Here is a 20,805-nt window from a genome sequence, read left to right on the forward strand (position 1 = left end):
GACCTTCAAATCCTCGTGTGCCTTCTGTTACATACTGTCTGAGTAGTAGTTCCTCAAGAAACTCATTTTCACTTCCAGTTGCTATCTCATCCCAGTCTATATTGCCCATCACACTTTTCTTATTTGCTTGGCTAATTTGATTATACATTTCATAGTTACTACATTCCACATTTTCAGGTCTATAACAACATCCAACTAAGTATTTCATTCTATTGACCTCTATCTTACACCATACTTCCTCAAAACCACTGGCATTATTTCCCTCTTGCATCTCTATTTTGTATGGTCATAACTTTTTCACTATCATCAGTAGTACTCCCCCCCCCACTCTTTCTTTATCCTTTCTATCTTCATCATACCATCATACCCTTCCATCTCTATTCCTGTCAGGATTTCATCATCATCCAACCATGTCTCACTTATTCCAACAATTCTTGGGTGAACAGGCTCAATTTATGCAACCATTTCATTTGCCTTGTTTCTTACACTTTTAGTATTTGTATACAAACAGCAGCTCATTCCTGCATCTATAGCTAGTTCCACTAATACTACTAATTTGATGTGACTCAAGCCATTTCTTTTTCTCCTTATTCATCTTAGAACCTTCTTCAAATCCAACTGTTTTCCCTTCCCTTTTTGTCTACATATGCCTTGGAGCATCAATCTTTCTCACTATGTGTTCCTCTGTTCACTCTGAGCCTACCAGTTTCCCTATCTGTCTTGGACACCTGTTCTCTCTTTCTCTGTCCTCATGCCACTCACTTATTCATTCATAACCACTTCTTCAATCTCTCCTGTCTTATTCTCTCATTCTTCCACATCGATTCCCACTTGATCAGATTCATTCTCTGCACTCATATCTAGCAGAGTCCATCACTCTTATACAGTTCACTTCGTCCTTCAAACTTATTGAACACATTAACAAACTGCACTCCTTTCTCCTCGTTCATTTCTGCTAACATATCATTCTTACTCTGTACCTCATCTCACCACTGTCATATCTATGTAACACGCTCACTATCTTTCCTATCACACTATTATCTTCTATCCCTATCAACAACAACCTGATAATCTGATGTGTTCTTTTTTTCTTGGTCAAGTCATTTTCCCTATTACAACTACCAACTCTTTTGCTCACTTACTTCTCATATCCAATGCCTCAATTACTTTATTCATTTTACCTCCAGGAAAACAAACATTTTGCATCCTCTTGGCCAGCTCACCTTTAAAAGTGATATGAATGTAGTGGATGTTAAAAAAACAAAGTGCAGTTAAAGGTAAGGTGGCAAGCAGCTTTGACTGTGAACAAGCATATATGGCTGGCATCAAAACTGAGCACTCATTCTCCTCACGGCATTCTTGCTACTAACACTTTCAGTTAGGAACATATTAGCACTCAAGTCCTCATTCAGCTCACACTTCGCATACATACCCTACTTCCATTTGCCTTAAATATCCACAATTTATCTATATAATCGAACGAATACATATCACACACTTCACATAACTGAAATCAAAATTAAATTCCTGAATGGACAAAGCCATCACTATCTTTCCTTTGCTGGTTGCTATACTAAGCTCTTAATTTTAACAAATCTGTAAACAAAAAAGCCCACATGTTAATAACTCTGCAAGTGCACAACTTTTAGTTCAACTCTTACTCATAAACACACGCTTATTTATAATTGATTATTCCAAAAAATTTATCTGAAATGGACGACTTCTTTACACACACTGCTACTTTTCTTTCAACACTAAGTATGAAATAATAAAAAGCTACTTTAAATGGCCTACCTACTTATATATTAATGATATCCCAGTGACAACATCAAGGAAACTCTTACGTTGAACAATGTTGCAATTCAACATTTCAAAAAGCTGAAAACATCTTAACTGAAGATCTGGCTGTACTTGATAAATACTCTAGACCAGGGATTCTCAACCTATGGTACGTGTACCACTGGTGGTATGAAAACAGATTTGCTTACTGGTACATCTAATAATATATTGAATTAAATATAATTGTATGCCACTGGAAAAGGTTGAGAACCCCCTGCTCAAGACGATGGCAACTAAAAGCCAACCTGAACAAAACTGAAGCTGCATCTTTTCATTTAAGTTATATCTCAAAAGTTTACTTCAGAAATAAACTGGTAAAATTTAACAATCATCCAAAATACTTAGGAGTTACCCTAGACAGAAGTTTGACATTATCATCTAGGAAACATTGCTGAAAAATTAAAAACTCGTAATAATATAATGCATGAACTAGCTGGTACTTCTTGGGGGTGCTGATGCCAACACACTACTGCATTGTCTTTGGTCTGTTCTACAGGAGTATTGCACTCCTGTGTGGTTGAACAGCACACACACACACATGCTTCTCTTGTCAATATCCAGCTGAATCAAAATGAGAATCTGGTGCTCTAAGATCTACTCCTGGCTACTGGCTCCCAACTCTCAGCAATATAGCCCCTTCCTCACTTTGCAGGACCCAAGCCTTAAGCAAATTATGGACAAAAATAATTGGAAACAATTTCTTGCTTATCCACCAAGACATTTTCTTCCATAGCTCATAAAGACTGAAATCCAGGCATCCTGCCTGGAGGAGTGCAATACAAATGAACAACCAGAACTTTGATCTGTGCAAGTCATGGAGAGAATATTGGCTTCAACATACCTCCAATTTTCAAAAATTTTCAAATTACTATTTCAAATCCAACATCTTGTCTGGAGGGCTTTGATCTCCCTAGACATGTATGGAGGTCAGAACAGGACACGGGAGATGTAAATATCTCCTACATAAATGGAAATGGTCCGATCCAAACTGTGAATGCATTTGGGGTTAATGTGGAAGTGGGATTCAGGCTATTAACCACATTGTGCTTGAGTGCCCTATCTACTCATTCTCAGGCACTAAAGAGGACTTTTTTTTTTAAAACTGGCCACTGAATCCCTGCAGCGGATCTGGGATTTAAGGATTAATCTCTGATTCTTAATTTTAATTATTTTAACCTATTGTACCCCTTTTAATATAATTTTTACAACTATTTTTATGCTGTTTTTATATAATATGTATGTAATATCTTGAGACCTGTACATCATATGCTAAATAATAATAAATAGCTACTTTACATGGGATAATAACTTCTACTATGACTACTACTACAATACAAGATATAAACAAGCAACAATCCACAATGTAACTGAAATATCAGTCAGAATTTAAGATTTCATATTAATAATAAATAAAAGTGTAATTGAAGTATGTCTAGTGCTTATTCCTGCTCAAAAATATACTGGTGTCCAATACACCAGTATATTTTTGAATACCACTTACCACTTTCACCATTGATCAAGTGCCATCTAGAATTGGAGGAAAGACTTAAATGACTCATCTGTATCTGTAAAGAGTACGTTAGCCCATTTGTGTCCTGTCCAATTTTTGTGGATACACCACCACTGAAAACATGCTTTATGATGAGCTGTGGATAAAGGGATGCAGACTACATGCCTTCGGGCATATAGGCCTACTTGTCTTGGACATCTTGCCACAGTTTGTCGAGATATCCAAGTACCTGTGCTTAAATGGAACTGACTTGCAAGCCTGAGCTGCCATAGTGCGTTGATTACGTTTTGCTGTTATAACCAATAAATCTTATCTTCATGCTCCATAGTAGAATGAGAACAACCTTTGAGCAAATGTCTGGAACACATTCCATTGGATTAAAACTGCCAGGTTCTTGATACAATACTATGTGATATTCCAAACTCTGGCAATATCAGTAATGTGTAGCCTTTTTCAAGCTTTCCAATAATTCTTCCTCACATGAAATCATCTAGATCAGGGTTTCCCAAACTATGTTCTGTGGAAAGTGAATAAGTGTTCCAAAAAATTATCAAAATTGATACGAGCCTGGAATGGTTTTAAATCCTGAGACAAGTTCAAACATGTTTGAAAATCAGGCGATCCTCACTTGCGTGTGGATTGTACTATTAAGGCCAGCGCACGCTAGCCTTGACGCAGCCATCCACAGTTGTCGACACCCTCCTGAGTGAAGTACGGAGGTATCTATTCTAGGAAACGTGGTCACAAGCAAGGTCAATGCGATGCGCTGCAGCCCGGCATGCCTGTAGTATATCTGTCACATTTTTGTGATGTGATATAGCCTGCTTCGGCAATAATGCATGCTTAGCTTTACATTGAATACGAGACCAATGATACTCAACTCTAACCAAGGTGTTCCATTAAAATTTCAGGATTTGTGAAGTGTTAAGTGTTCCATCGTAGGAAAAATTTGAGAAACACTGATCTATCTAGATGATGTCTTTGAGACATTACAAGACATCCAAGTTTGCAACTTTATTCCATTATGTGAAAAGCTTGCTTGGCTTTTGTAACTTTTGCCAAAAACGTATTGCAGTTTAATTTGTACCAAATTGATAACACTTTTTTTTTTTTTTTTTTGTGTGTGTGTGTAATATATATAATTTATTAGTATGCTGGCAATAAATTTGTCCACATCCAGCTGCAGTCAAGAAAAAAATGTCTGTCTTTAGCTTTTGCACAACAGCGTATTATGGAATCATCAATACACTGCTAGCTTCATTCACTAGTATTTGATCTAGTGAACAGCAGCTGGAATTAAGTTTTGAAATGAAAACAGTCCCAAACGAGCTATATACCACAACTGCAAAACAAAATACAGTGGACAACACACTGATTATTAATGCTAACCATGGAAGGATGGAAATAATTCACTTAGACTTCACTATGTCTTTACAAGAATAACTTATCAGAGATGTTACTGGAAGCACTATTCTTCCACATAGTGGTTTACCTCAGAAAACAAATCAACTTCAGCCCCAATACTTTTCGATAGCAGTTATCATTTAATGCTGGTTGGGATGTGCATCTTGTTTATAACAAAACTAATCTGTTTAAAATGAAACTAGGTAAATTTCTGTGACACAAGATCCATAACAGTTAAAATGGATCTCCCCTGATTGTCATATATCCTTCATTAGGATATATGCCAATAAGTCAAAAAAATAAATAAATAAACCTTTCAATATCTGACTTCAATACAATTCTTTCTAGGAAAAAGCAACATTATGAGATCATATATTTTAGTGTTGTAACCATTATGACCCTCTGAGTATGCTTGCCTTAATTCTGGTTAAAAAGAAGAAAGTCTATTCTAAATTCAGTACTGTGTAGTGTTCATATTTAATTAATGTACAGAGCATCTACCACTTTTTTATGTTAATATTTGTCTATCTGAGTATGCTTGCCTTAATTCTGGTTAAAAAGAAGAAAGTCTATTCTAAATTCAGTGCTGTGTAGTGTTCATATTAATTAATGTACAGAGCATCTACCACTTTTTTATGTTAATATTTGTCTACATAATTTATTAAGCTGCTTTTCTCTGAAAAAATTGGATACTTGAAGAACTTTTTATGTAATCAAGACTTTATTGAATGTAGCATATATAAAATATTCCATACAGAATTAAAAATCTTTTTTTATTATTTAAGTTATTAGTAAGTTAGTTACTTGAACAAGACATCTATCAGTAAAAAATGAATGTTTTTTTGGCTTCTTTCCTGTTTTCTTCCTTTTTTTAAGAACATCTATAATTGAAGGAATATCAAGATTTTCTTCTATTTCCCTAAAAATACAGTAAAAAAAAATGCAGTGAATAAAAATCCTGATAATTCTTAAACTATTTGCAAGCAGCTCAGTATGCATAATATCTTTAGGCATAAAATTTATTTGATATTTTGACACTACTCATATTAATGGGTTTCCAGAGGGCTATGATAGATTGGGTCTCCCACAAAGAGTCTGGATTGTATGGAGGTACCCATATAATAATAATAATAATAATCTGTATTTAAGTTTAATAGATCTGGAAAAGGTATGTGACAAAGTGCCCAAGGAAAAGTTTTTCAAAATACTATAATTAGATGAGTTAAATGGTTCATTATACAGGGCAATAAGTAGTCTATATTTAAGTTGGAAGTCAGCAGTTAGAATTGAAGGGAATACAGGATGTAAAATCAGGCTGAAGACAAGGATGCACATTATCTCCACTCTCATTCATCATCTAATTAAATTACATTATGAAAGAAAGTGGCAATAAACCTAATATTAGAATTGGAGATATCAAACTTAGCTATTTGCTTTATGCAGATGATGTACTCCTAAAAACACATCTAGTACAGGACTTCAGGATGCTGTAATAAAGTAAATTTGGCATGAAAATCAGATGCATAGAAAACATCAGCTGCATTCTGAATGGACAGTCTATCATCATCACCTTTTGACAGTCCACTGTGGGATGAATGCTTCTCCTTACTTCCATTTTAGCTGATCTTTTGCATCTCCCATAATGCTCATAACATGTTATCTCATCATTCCATATTACCACTACTCTACCTGGAGAGTATAAAACAAGTAAAATATTTTAGCCATATATATAGGCAGAATTTTCAGTGAAAATGGCAAGTTAAATCTGTAAATAGATAACAGAATAAGCAATGCTGGTGTGGTGGCAGCCAGTTGAATAAAGATATATGGAATTAAAAGAGAAATTAGCCAAAACAAACATTAAACCAGTAGTATACAAGAGAATGTTTGGACCAATTCTAAATTATGGATCTGAGTGTTGGGGTTTGATTAAGTGCTTTATTTAGAAATAAAGCACTTATCAAAGATTAGGGATCACAGATATGACAGAGGAGCTTGAACAGATAGCATCAATGACAGAGTCACATTAAAAAGAAAACATTACAAAGGAATTTGACAGTCTGAATATCCCCTGAGGGTACAGGGGATATTCAGATTTTCTTTATTTATAATTCACGAAACCAATGATGCCACTTTACTTCATATGTTTTTGATATATACATGATGAATGACAGTGGAGGTAATCTGCATCCTTGGCCTACACCTATTTTACACATAGCTATCTTTCATGATGATTTAAATCTTAATGCTGATTTATGTAGCAAATATAGAGTCAATTCTCATTATAGCAAAGTTTTAAGGACTTGTAATTTACTTAAGTATAAAGAGCTAATAAGCTTCATTTCGGCAATGAAAACATTACTTAAATTAAGGGGATATTAAATCCCACATAGTTTTAAAACCGAATAAGAAACTCAAAGATTGGAATCAGAGAGTTTCTTGCCGAATATAGAACTATAAAGTATCGGCGACACTAGCGTTAGCCAATGCAAGTGATCCTAGTACGTAGTTTTCATTGTCAAAATGAAGCTTATTAGCTCTTTATACTTAAGTAACTTAATAGTTGCACCTGTTTGGAAAACTCGTTTGCAGAGTATATAAGTTCTTTTCGCTATGCACTTTGGTATTAGGTCTAGCTACTCACTGATGAAGCCTCAAAAAAGGCTGAAACCGGTCTGGGTAGTGACCTCCCTCCATAATGTAATAACAGCATACATTTCCTAGGAAATGTGTTTTTACATTATGGAAAATACCTAAGAATAGCGATCTGAACTTCCCCCACCTTTGCAACGAGTCGTCCGGTATTGTACTACGTACTAGGATCACTTGCATTGGCTAACGCTAGTGTCGCCGATACTTTATAGTTTACTATATTCGGCAAGAAACTCTCTGATTCCAATCTTTGAGTTTCTTATTCAGTTTTAAAACTATGTGGGATTTAATATCCCCTTAATTTAAGTAAGGACTTGTAATATTATTACAAGAATTGTTTGTTATAGTGGACTGTTTCTTCCTTTCCATGATCCACACTACCTGCATAAATCTTATACTTATTATTGAGAAGAAGCTGTTATTTTGTCTTTTTTTAGTCCCAGTAATACAAATATATATCAACATATTCTCTACGAGCTACAGTTCAGTGTTGCTTCTTTAATGCCTATTTTTAGTTTTGCAAGATTATATAAATTAAAATAAATTCAGTCATATATATATATATATACACACACACACACACACACACATTAGTTTCTTAAATATTCAGTTTTCAAATGTACCTACTCTTGATTCTGAATACATTTTCTCCCAACTTTGACCCAATACTATGGAAGATATATGATCATTTTGGAAACGGGTTGATCTTCCATAACTGTTAATCAGTGTTAAAAGTGATATCACACTGGTGAATTTTGAAAGGAATAAATAAAAATTAGGAGTGAAGTGTGACCTACATGCTGGATGTGTCATGATTGTTCAGCCAAACTTAAATTACCGGACAGTATGATGAACAATACGCAGTCTAGCATTAGTGTGATGTCAGGTTATGATTTCAAGTTTAATCTTTTTCTTTATAATTTTTTTTCTTTTTAACATTCTCACAATATTTATTCTTATTGTTCACCTGGATTCAGAAAATTCTGTCAAAACAAAGTCTTCATGATCCTCAAAGATACTGCAAAAACTAAAGCTCTTCTGACTTTGAAAGCCGTATATGTTTGTATATGTGTATTGGTTGGGGAGAAGAGAAGATTTGCATTTTCATTCTGGCTCACCTGTAACAACATCTTTGAAAAATGAGGATGGCTATCTGCTAGGTATCTTCTCAAAGATCTAACCAAATCTTAAATCTTTAAAGATCTATCACATAAATAGCTTTGGTATCTGTTTGTAGTAATTTTTTTGGTAGAATCACATTTCATTCATCAATTGGACATTATACTTAAAATGACTACAACTTGTTTTTTTTTTTTTTTGTTTTTTTTGGCAGTTACGCAGTGGTTTTGACAAATCCATTCATTTTTCACCAGCCATCAGATATGTTAATGGCATATATTTTCCCACTTTTATTTTGCTAACCCATCTTCACACTATTAAAGTCAGTGGTTTCTGTACTATTTCCACAAGCTTTTCTTTTCCTAATTAGACTAGGAATGCACATAGTCTGGACATCAATTGCACATTGTTAAAAACCTACAACAAACAGTAAGGTTTTATAAAAAAAAGAAAGTTCAAAAATTTTACAGTAAAAATCTGAGACCACTAGGTACACAATACACAATTCGGATTTTATGAGGACAACAGACACTACTTTCAGCCTATGCTTATATTTTATGCATGCACTTCATTCTAATTATAAACAAATATTGAAATATGAGATTTATTTTGTATGGTGAGCAATGTCATTCATTAGCACAGCAACTGAACTTAGATTCATTTTTCATCTATGTACTGTAGATCATTTTACTTTTTTAAAAAACATGTTAAATCCCACTCCTTTTCTGAAGTTGGCATATTATATTATATAAGTTTTGCACACATGCTAATCCTATCAACTAGTAGGCTGGATGTGTCATGATTATTCAATCAAAGTTAAAAATTTCATGTACAGTATGGTGAACAGTATGTAGTAACCTGAGTTACCAAAAGGAAGAAACTTTGCCACCCTCATACATCACCTTGTAGTTGGGAAGAACCCTTACAAGTTTCTTTCATACAGCAATAGTAATCTAACTCAGTCTTTCCAACCAAAGGGCACTGTCATTACTAAATAAGCTATGGAGAATGTGTTCCAATAATGACAACTGAGTTTCTTCTGGAACAAATATATTACATCTATAACTGAGTCAATAACAAAAAAGGCTGTATACTCTTTCTTCTTTTATTTATTTTTTGGATAATGGTTCATCCTAATCATGGAGGGGGGGAGGCTGTTTAGCCCCCTGCTAATATCAAATATGTACTTGTAATGGAATAAGATCACGACAGTCCCAAAATGAAAGCACAGCATGTAATAACTAGTGCAAATGTTCTCCTATGGGCAGTAGATAAAGGATCTTGAATACCAAATGCAGCAGAGCTGTGTCAGTAAATAATTATAACATGAGATTCTGTAATATCAGATATGCTATTAAAACACCTGGTGAAACATCAGGTATAACCTTGATAATGTCAGAATGCTATTATCATCAATTTCCTGATGTGTACCTTCAGTGGGTGCTCACACTACTATATGAGAGAACTACATGATTAAGCTTATGTCATTAATAATCTCCTCCAAATTAGTATATTGATTGTAAGCACTCCAATATTGCTGTATCCAACATTTCATTTTTCTACTGAATCATTCCACCTAGACCTTTGTCTTCCCCTGGGTCTTGTTCCTGCCATTTTGGCATCAAACACCTATTTGCTAACCTTTCCTCACCTATTCGATTTAAGTAGCCATACCACCTTAAAATGCCAGGAGTGTAAAATTTATTTATGAAATATATCATTTTGTTAATGACAATATTCCCTGAGAATTACTACTTACCAGGTTCAGAGTGGCAGACTGAGAAAGGTCATATGATAGGGATGTCAGTGTGTACACTGACATCCCTATCATATTGACTAATCATGTACACATGATTAGTCAATCGACTTTTAGCAACACCTATATGAAATATATGGGATAAAACCGACATGGACATCTATCTATTCATTGGACTTGTCTAAAATCTGGAACGATAGATCTATCTCCACAAGAACAAAGTTGAGGATTTTGAATGGAGATGTTTTTCCAAAATAGCAACTTAGGGATGTACATTTGCTCCCTGTACAGGTTAGCTATCGGCCTGATATTGTGTTGAGGAAAACCCATTCTTTTCACTACTTCATTCAAACCAAGTGTAAGTGACAGAGGAGTTAAACATTAAAATAATATACTGTCATAATTCCTCTCTAGCTGGGTGAAATTTAATAAAATTTGGAATCACAAGAGTATGTCATTCAATTTTTGTTTCAACCAGACTGTTTTTATTGGTAAATTGATAAGTGACAGAGGAGTTAAACATTAAAATAATATACTGTCATAATTCCTTTCTAGCTGGGTGAAATTTAATAAAATTTGGAATCACAAGAGTATGTCATTCAATTTTTGTTTCAACCAGACTGTTTTTATTGGTAAATTGATTTAAACAAATAGTAATTCTGTACTGGCTGGTGAATGGTGAATTTTATGAAATTAGGTATTTAAGAGCTAGTTTAAATTTTGTTTTGAATAAATTTAATTAGACCATCTCCAGTTGCACACTTAAGAAAAACACTGTATTCTAAGGGCATGTAAATAAACTAAAAATGGATTGTCAAACAATCAGCAGCTTCTGACACCCATCAGACTTTACAAAAGTAGATTAATTCAATAGCATTGTGTGAGTAATATATTTGTCCCATGGTTCTTGTACCAGTGCTTGGAGCAAGGATGCTTTTTTTTTTTTTTTTGCTATCTGTTATTTCATTTTTATCAGCAAAACCTTTTGAAGTATTTCTTTTCTCACTTCAAATATTTAATGAAATTCGATATTAAGAATCATTAAAATTTTGTATTCAATCAAATTATTTTAATGGCAAAATTAAACACAGTAAATGAACAAATGGTGTCACTATACTAGAATGCCATTACAAAATGCACTCAATCTTTTTCATGGATCCATGCTACCACTTTACTTGTTATCTTTCTCAACATAGTGGCAGTCACTTCCTAATTCAAACCCCCTGTATGTATATCTTTTTTATATCCTGGAACAACTGAGACATCAGTAACTGATAAGACTTTGCCTGTTTGTGTGTTCTCTCCTCATGGTTGAAACACGGTGTTAATGATGACTAGTTCATGTTCCAAGCAGACACTTACCATCATTAGTTTTGTCCCTTTCTCGAAATTTTCCAAAAAAAAAAAAAAAATTTCTATATGTCTGGACTTTTTCAATTTCCCCAAATCACTACTTTAAATTGCCTACCATTTAAGAATTTTAATCTTTATATTTATTATAAACCTTCCTTTTTTCTGATCATTATTGCCTGAATAAAGCCTCTTATAATTACTTCCTCTTGATATTACCAATTATGTTGAATATAGTATTTCTGCTAGCTTTTCTCTTTCTTCTCCCCCCCCCCCCCTCTTATTGGTGCTTCTTATACATGATGGCTACTATTTTCAATTCTGTTACATTTGAGGATCCTAGTTCCCTGACAAAAACAGGGATGCGTTGTATATAACTGAGCAATTGCCTAACTTGCATGTTATACCATCGTACTGTATATACAGTTTCAGCCAATACAGAATAAATACAGAATATATAATACAGCTAAGTCCAAAATTAATTTATCAGTCCATCCTCGTGAATACAAACAGATATCTCTAACAGAGTGTACCAAAATTCCTTTTGATCAGTTCTCTGCTTTCTTTACAGGCTATGAAGGGCTCTCACAGTTATCTAGTTTTGACCCCTAACTCCTGCCACCCTATAATGTCCTGGTTGTTTCAATAATTATAGAAGTTAATCACTGCATATAAAATAATACTTCAATGACTAAGCAATTTCTATGGACTACTTCTGGCTATATCTTACTGACTGACTGTCATAATTAGGAGAACATGACGTAAAAACAAACTACAAAACACAGGCAAATGGAATGACCTCTTCAACCTCTACCCTTCCTTTCCAATTATCGTTTTTGTTCTCCCAATCCAATACCTGCTTTACCTGATTAAGATAAGATATAATTCTAGTATGAATGAAGGCTTTCATATTCCACTCAAAATCTCAGACTGAGTGTTTCAAAAACTCCAGCCTCACACTGAGCTGACAAGCTGCAAAATCTCATCAACAAATCACTTACCACTTACTCATGTGGCAGTTGATACTTTCATTCCTCATCAGGAACAATAGAGTTAACTGCCACATGAGCAGGTGGTAAGTTTTCTGTGACACAAGCATAGAAGGACACTGATATTCTGATGCGTGTCCTTAGAAAACAAGTCATCTGGATTTCATGTTATTTCCCCAGCTATTCATCCTTATTTGTCCCAATAATCTCACTTCATTTCTCAGAAAATCTCATGAAGGTAACTGATAGCCAACTTCTTCATCACTAGGAGGTCCACTATCAGTAGCAGATCATCTAACTATTGTCATCTACCTGACACAAGATACGGAAAGGTTTGGAGAAATTTGTAATCGCTACTGAGAATTCTAATATAATACATGGCTAAAACAACAGTCAGACGTGTAAAATCTGGAAGGATGGATCTATCTTCACAGGTACGAAGTTTAGGATTTTGGATCCAGCTGTAACTTATGGATGTGAGACTTTAAACCTAAAAAGGCTGTTAGGAAAAGGATAGCTGCTTGTTAGATGTGTTACAGAAGGCTGTTGAGGATATCATATACTGATATTTTTTTGATAAGACAGATAACCAGATGGGTGCTAGAATGGATCAGTAGAACTTTAAGGTTCCTTAAGGATAATGAGAGAAGAAAGTTGAAATAATTTGAACAAACTGAAAGGATGGAAGGGGTAGCCCATCAATGAAATTGATGGATGGTGTGTCTGGAGTGACTGATCTTCAGATAGTTGAAGCAACCAGAAAAGCATACAACAGAACCACGTGGCAAGAACTGGTGTGGCACATTACCGAGCATCTGAGCTACCATACGTTATCTGTTGATGTCCAATGAATAGATGGATGCAACTTGGTCACCAGTTTCCTCTGTGGTCATTTGCTATGTGATTTGATGGATGCTCTCTACCTCAGATTTCTCCATTGATGTTCAAGTGACTATAGGGGTCTGTAATTTTGACCACACTCTTCTTCTCTCACCAACCACAAATCTAATCCATACATCTGCTGATGGCATTACACTCCATCTCTACTGAAAAGACAATTCTGTAACTTCTATGGCACCAAAATGCAGTTATTTCTTATATGAAAGAATATGATAATACTTGAATAGCCAAGATCATATCAGATTTCTATAATAGATTAACAGACTAAAGAGAAGGGGAAGAGAGAGATCTGATCAGATTAGAATTCTCTTCTTCAGCTAAGCTTTCAGGCACAAGCACATCACATCCCCAGCTTCTTCCATCATCAAAAGGGAGATATTCTTTTTTTTCCATTCAAGATACCACTTCATCTGTTCAAGTTCTAATGCTGTATAAATCCAAAATTTGGCCATTCTATAATTCTATAATACTGTTCTCACATTTTGGGATAGTGACCTGCAACTACTCTTAAAAATGGATGATATTCCGAATAGGACAATCTGCAAACAGACTGTTCCCCTCCCCACTCTATCACAAACTTTGTTTAGACCCATTCTACTTAGTACAAATATCGCATAGCATGTATAAAAAGTATGCAACAGTAAGCATGCTCATTCTTCACATTAAACTAAGCACTCTGATTCCAATATTTTTGCAGCTGGACAAAGTTCTTATCTGAACTAACACCAACACTATTTTATCTTTGGATACAATTTACTGCTAGAAGAAAAAAGATAGTATTTATTTCCTGGCTATCTTTATTCTTGTCAATCAGATGAGAGCCTACAGTTTCCTGTTTTTAGAAAGAAAATCTGCACCAAAAATAATGATTTAATGCTCTGTCACATCACCATCATTGTCAAAAACCAGTACCATCAAACTTACTACCTTACACTGCAAGATTACTGATGCAAGCTATAGTTTTTCAAATTCACTCTCCTTTCTGGCTTCAATGAGTCATTTATCAACAAATTCATTAACATCTCATATGTTTAAAGGTATATTCAAACACATCTCAAAATTATGTATTTTATCTATCCTATTTTGAGAAAACTAGCAGATATTCTGAATAGGACAATCTGCCAACAGACTGTTTCCCTCCCCACTCTATCACAAACTTTGTTTAGCCCCATTCTACTTAGTACAAATATCGCATAACATGTATAAGAAATATACAACAGCAAGCACGCTCATTCTTCACAGATCACAGGTGCAAGAAATTTCATGAGAAAAGTCAAAGGAGGCAAGCTTGCTGATCCTGGCAAAAGGCTACTTGAATACAAATATATAATTTTGAGATGTGTTTGAATACACTTTAACATATGAGATGTTAATGAATATGCAGCTGTTCATCATGAAAAACATCCAAATTATATTAAATTTCATGAGCCAGAATAATCTAGACTCGTTGAACATTTTAGATTTGTCAAATACAGGATTCTTTGGTATTTGGTATTTTTCCAAAGTCCTACATAAGTTGTTTTCTCATTTAAGAGCTGTGAAATCTAAATACGTCTGAAAGATTGAGGTCTCCTATATATAGAAAATTGTTCTCTCTCTCTCTTTTTTTTTGGGGGGGGGGGCATACCACTCTATACTATATTTAGATTTAGATATTAGTCAAGTTATGTTTGCTTATGCCTGCTCAATATTTGAATTTATACTGATCATGCTCTTGCAACTCAGCCAAAAATTTTATATAAATAAATCTCACATAAGTTATGATGCTATTTATGTCTTCTAAAACAATGGCTACTTGCCAAAATCCATTTATGTCCTGCTTCAAATCCAATGAACAATTTCTTATTCAAGGTCTTCCTCACAGTGTTACATCTAAAGCATTGCTACTCTAGAAACATATCAATAAGTTCTTCTTTCTCCTTAACTACCCCCCCCCCCCATATACACACATGGCACAGATATGCCATAATTTTGCTACCTATTGTGTAAAGAGTTGTTTTCTTTTAAAACATTAAAGTATATTTCATTCTCTAATATTGTAATTTAATACTAAAGTTTTCTTAATAAACTTTTTTGTGCTGGGTGCTTAAGGTCAAAGCTGTATAACTGAGAGGAAACCTCCACATAGCCTTTAAAGGAATGCGGAGAACTGACCAGGGCTTCTGACACAATGTCCAATCCTCAATTCTTGTGGTGCACCCTGTTGGGTATCTACCTGGATACTGAACAAATTGGGTATCTACCTGGATTCTTATTGGCTTAAACCAATATACAAAATGATGGTACAACATGACAAAATTTCATGCCAGCTGGGGTGTCGCCAGGGCAAACAGCGAAAAGTCAGCTACTGGAACAAATCTGAAAGCACACCAACTCAACATCACCAGAGTTAAAGATTGGTAGGTACTATCAACATAAGAAGCCTGAATGGCAAAGAAATGGAGCTAGCTGAGGAATTAGATAAGTACCAGATTGACATAATAGGGGTGACTGAAACAAAAAAGACAAACTGGTGAGATCTTTCAGAGCAATAAATACAAAATGTTAAATTCAGGCAATGACAATCAAATAAAAGAAGGAGTAGCCATAGTATTCAACACAAAATACAAGGCTAATCTTCTTGAATGGCACGCAGTCACAAGTAGAGTGATGTGGGCAAATATCAGAATGGGGAATTGGACAATGAGACTTATTTGTGCCTATGGTCCCACAGAAGGTTCTACTAAGATAGAAGTAGAGGAATTTTTTGAATTTAGAAAAAGCGACTGACACAATGAAAAAGGAAAAGTTGGTCCTTGTTGGAGATCTAAATAAATAGCAGAGTAGGAAATGATTATCAGACATACAAAAATATTTTGGGAAAATTTGGAGAAAAGAGCAAAGCTAATAATAAGGGCACTATAATAATATTAATTAAAAATATTAATAATGGCTAAAAATAATACCTCTTGGATTTCTGCTCAGAACATGGACTGTTTATTACTAACACCATGTTCCAACATAAAAATGTGCACAAATTCACATGGAGAAAAGAAGCAAAGAATAAGAAAAGTCTCGTTGACTACGTTATTGTTGATAGTGATCTTTCTCCCTGGTGCAGGACACCAGAGTGTACAGAGAATTTGAAATTGGAAGCAATCACTATTTAGTCTTGAGCAGGATAAAACTGAATTTCATATTGAAAAGAATAACATGTAAGAAAGTTTTAAAGCTGTTTTAAATGGACTGTTTATTACTAACACCATGTTCCAACATAAAAATGTGCACAAATTCACATGGAGAAAAGAAGCAAAGAATAAGAAAAGTCTCGTTGACTACGTTATTGTTGATAGTGATCTTTCTCCCTGGTGCAGGACACCAGAGTGTACAGAGAATTTGAAATTGGAAGCAATCACTATTTAGTCTTGAGCAGGATAAAACTGAATTTCATATTGAAAAGAATAACATGTAAGAAAGTTTTAAAGCGAATAAAAGTTGAGCAGCTCTCAGATGTGAGCTGTAGACTAAAATACACAAAGATTATTGAAAAAAAAATTAAAGAGATTGAGAACAGGAACCAAACCTTGGAGATTCAGTGGCAGGCCTAAAAGAAAACCCTAATTAATTCCCAGAGAGGCATGTGGTGTGGTTGTCTGCAAGGATAGAAAAATCAGAACTTCATTGTGGACACAGGAAGATAAAGAAAAGAAAAAAGCATATCAAAAATTCCTGGCAATAAGTTAGCTTGTGCTCTTAGAGAATACAGAGACAAATGTAAGAAAGCTAAACAAAAGTCATGGGAGGACATTGGCAAGAACATAGAAAATAAATATCAAGAAGGTGACAAAATATTCTGGAGGAAAGAGTGCTGTTAACGGAGTTAGAGATGATAAAAGTGACATAAAAACAGGAGAAAAACATATTCTGGAGGAAAGAGTGCTGTTAACGGAGTTAGAGATGATAAAAGTGACATGAAAACAGGAGAAAAAGATATCCTTAAAGTATGGAGTAATTACTTCGAAAAATTGCTAAATGAAATAAGCAGTGATAGCACAGTGGTAAAAAACACTCAACAGGCATACAGTCAGGAATACATATCCATACTTGAACATTATTCTTGTTGAGAGGCTTATACGCTGGTTATACATGATAATTAAGGAACTGACAGCATACACTAGAAATATAAATTAAATAAACTTTAATATATACTTTCCGATATTTCGGCAAACGTCACGTTGCCATCTTCTTGGGAACTTACTAAAAAGACACGTGCACACAAGTACTAATAACAGCAAATGAGACTGAAGCTAGGAAGCTAACATTTTCCTAAAGTCCTGATGGTGCCCCCTGGCGGGCTATATTGATAGTTCTTGGCCTTTGTGCTGAAGTTCTTCTGATGAATGTTTCCCAAATTTGGGGCAGTCTCATGCATCCAAATTTGTTGAGGTTTGACATGTTCCTAAGGGCTGAGGCTGATTCCATGAATAGTCTTTCATATTTGAACTTGCTGCGGTGTATTACTGTGGCTTTCTTCCATCTTATTCCGTGGAGAGTATCCAGAGCGTGGTCTGCAAGCCCAGAGTGGCTGTACTTGTGAAATCGGATGTAATCCTTGTGTTCTGAAATTCTGATATTTGCTGTCCTGCCTGTTTAGCCAAAGTAGGACAGTTTACAGCTGCAAGGGACCTGGTATACACCAGGTAGGTCTAGGGGAAGTGGTTGGTCTTTAGTGGAGCAGATAAGGGATGCCAATTTTCTATGTGGTCTGTAACAGGTGGTCAAGTCATGTTTTTTTAAGATTTTGTTGATTTTTTCCGAGGTGCCTCAGATGTAGGTCAAAAAAAAATCAACAAAAAAAGCGCTACGAAATCCCAACAATATAGTTCAAAAAAAAAATCAACAAAAAAAGCGCTCCGAAATCCCAACAATATTGGGATTTCGGAGCGCTGGGACTGCATCCGGTTTCACCGGTACAGCCACTCTGGGCTAGCGGACTGTGTCTTGGATGCCTGCCATGGAGTTTGTTGGAGGTAGGCTAAAATAATGCACTGCAGCGGGTTCAGGTGCGGAACATTGTTCATGGAATCGTCAGCGGCTCTGGGAGGCGTTCTGGGCCTCAACTGGTTTGGGTGTGTGAGGCTGCCAAAAGTTCGGGAGGCCTGCATTGCGGGAGCTTCGGCCCAGCAGCCAGGACAGCCCAGTTGGCTCGCTGAGGGTGCCATTGGGACTTTGGGGGCAATATTGGTTTCTTTCCTTCTTCCTCATTTGCTTTTGTTGGTGCCTGCATGCACGTACCATGTTTGTATGTTCCAGGGGATGGCGGCATGGCATTGCCGAGGTGTTGAAGGTGTTCATTGGGGTTTGCTTTAGTTAATATCCATTGTTGATTCCCTATGCTAATTACCAGTTATGTATGACCAAAGTATAAGCCTTGCTACAAGAATTATTATTAGCATTTTACTTTAGTAGTATTAATAATTAGTATTAATCGATTAGTAATATTAATTATTTTTATATTACTATATTTAGTGCTTTTTTTTTATTAAAATTAGCACAGAAACCATAACTTATTAAGTCCTTTCTTTCATGCTTACGCGGTGATCAGAATATAATATGAAACTTATGAATACAACTACCGTGTTAGAGTAAACATCTTCTGGAGTATACATATATATACAAATAAACAAGCTGCACTACAATCTACGTGGCATGCTAAAGTTACTGATCAACCTTTAAAACTATTTTCCTGACATCTGGTGTTAAAAAAAAACCTCATGCATCAAAGCTAGAGTCCCATTATTATTATTTATTAGGTTATAAAGTTATATTAAGTGGAGAGTAACATGTGTATAAAGAAATTAATAGATAAATAAATAAACAAAAATAAAATTACTTATATAAGTATACTTATAAATTGCAACTGGTATGGATAGTGCCCAACAAAAGATGAAAAATTGCTTAGAGTCCTAAAGTCAGAGTTTGCTGGAAAATAAGTGGGCTGAATGTGTGCCATTCAAATTCTTGGGATTTTTAAGACCCCATTATTATTAAGATTAGGGTGGTTAATCAAAATTTCACAGGCTTCTTTAAATTTTCATTCATACCAAGTTTTTGTATGATGCAAAGAACAAGTACTTTTCCAATCAGTTCGATGTAGGATGTTAAGAGTGTGATCTGAGAGGCCTGCTTCATCAAAATTATTATATTATATTATAGATGCTCTCAGATCATGCTCTTAACAGAGAACTTGTTTGTTTTGTACAGAATTTAATTGAGAATAAACAAATGTATCATGCAACATCTCTAAAGTCATCAAAAACAAGAATTTTATTGTTATCGTTGCTAGCGTTGTTATGATCATTTGTATCAGATAATTCAGAGACTGTCTTTTCCTGTTCTCAACATCATTTTCTTATAAATTATTTTTCCTATAAAGAACTTTGAATCATCATCATCAAATTCCTGCCATGTACCCACACGGGGTGTACATGAAAAAAAATTATATCATTACTAACTTCCTATCTACAATTTTCCTCCAAATCAGTCTGTTACTGGTCAAGACTCCAACATTATCAGATCTTATATTTCTATCGTCTAAGGCACTTTGTACCATATCAATCAACCTATATCTTGGTCTTCCTCTGGGTCGTTTTGCTGCCAACCTGGCAAAGAACACTTGTTTTGCTAATCTTTCCTCCCGCATTCTTGGATGCAGACAATGTCAAGTTCTTTCCTAATATCCTCGTTTTTAATATGATATTGCCATTGATGCCATCTGTTCACGCCTATAATCTTTCTCAGGACTCTCATATCTGCGGTCAAGTGTTTTACTTCTGACCCAGCTCTAAGATCCATAAGTTAAAACTGGTTTGAACACTGTCTTGTATACAGCTAATTTAGTGTTCCGACTAATTTCTCTGTTATTCCATATGAATTTATTCAATTGACTTCCCACCATACCAGCCTTGCTGATTCTGTTGTCTATTTCTATATTTAATTTACCACCTTCAGTAAAAATCATGCCTAAGTAGCTGAAATGTTTTACTTGTTCCACAGGTTCTCCATTCACAACACAGTTGACATTTTCAATGATTCTGCCTATTTTCATTGTCTTTGTCTTTTTATTCCTGACCTTCATACCATATCTATTACAACAGCTATTCAATTAAGTCAGAGAATCTTGCATACTTGTTGTGGATTTATTTAGAAATATAACACCATCTGCATAAAGCAAAGAGCTGACATTAACATCTCCAATTTTGATATCATGTTTAATATCACTTTCCTTCATAATGTGATCCATATAG

At 34.9% G+C, this 20,805-nt stretch overlaps 1 protein-coding gene across 1 annotated transcript in view; it reads right to left on the minus strand.

Annotated features, from left to right (window-relative positions):
• Positions 1 to 5,452: 5,452 nt before the first annotated feature.
• Positions 5,453 to 20,805, minus strand: part of LOC150107187 (ribonuclease H2 subunit A) — a 229,108-nt gene continuing 213,755 nt past the window's right edge. The window contains exon 8 of the mRNA XM_090391728.1: positions 5,453 to 5,672. Within this exon, the coding sequence (XP_090247854.1) occupies positions 5,534 to 5,672 (139 nt within the window). The 3' untranslated portion in view covers positions 5,453 to 5,533. The remainder of the gene's footprint in view (positions 5,673 to 20,805) is intronic.

The sequence above is a fragment of the Typopeltis vanoorti genome, chromosome 4 (genome assembly GCF_054136105.1).
Source record: "Typopeltis vanoorti isolate ZY-2024b chromosome 4, IOZ_Tvanoo_1.0, whole genome shotgun sequence".
In the NCBI taxonomy this organism is placed as follows: domain Eukaryota; kingdom Metazoa; phylum Arthropoda; class Arachnida; order Uropygi; family Thelyphonidae; genus Typopeltis; species Typopeltis vanoorti.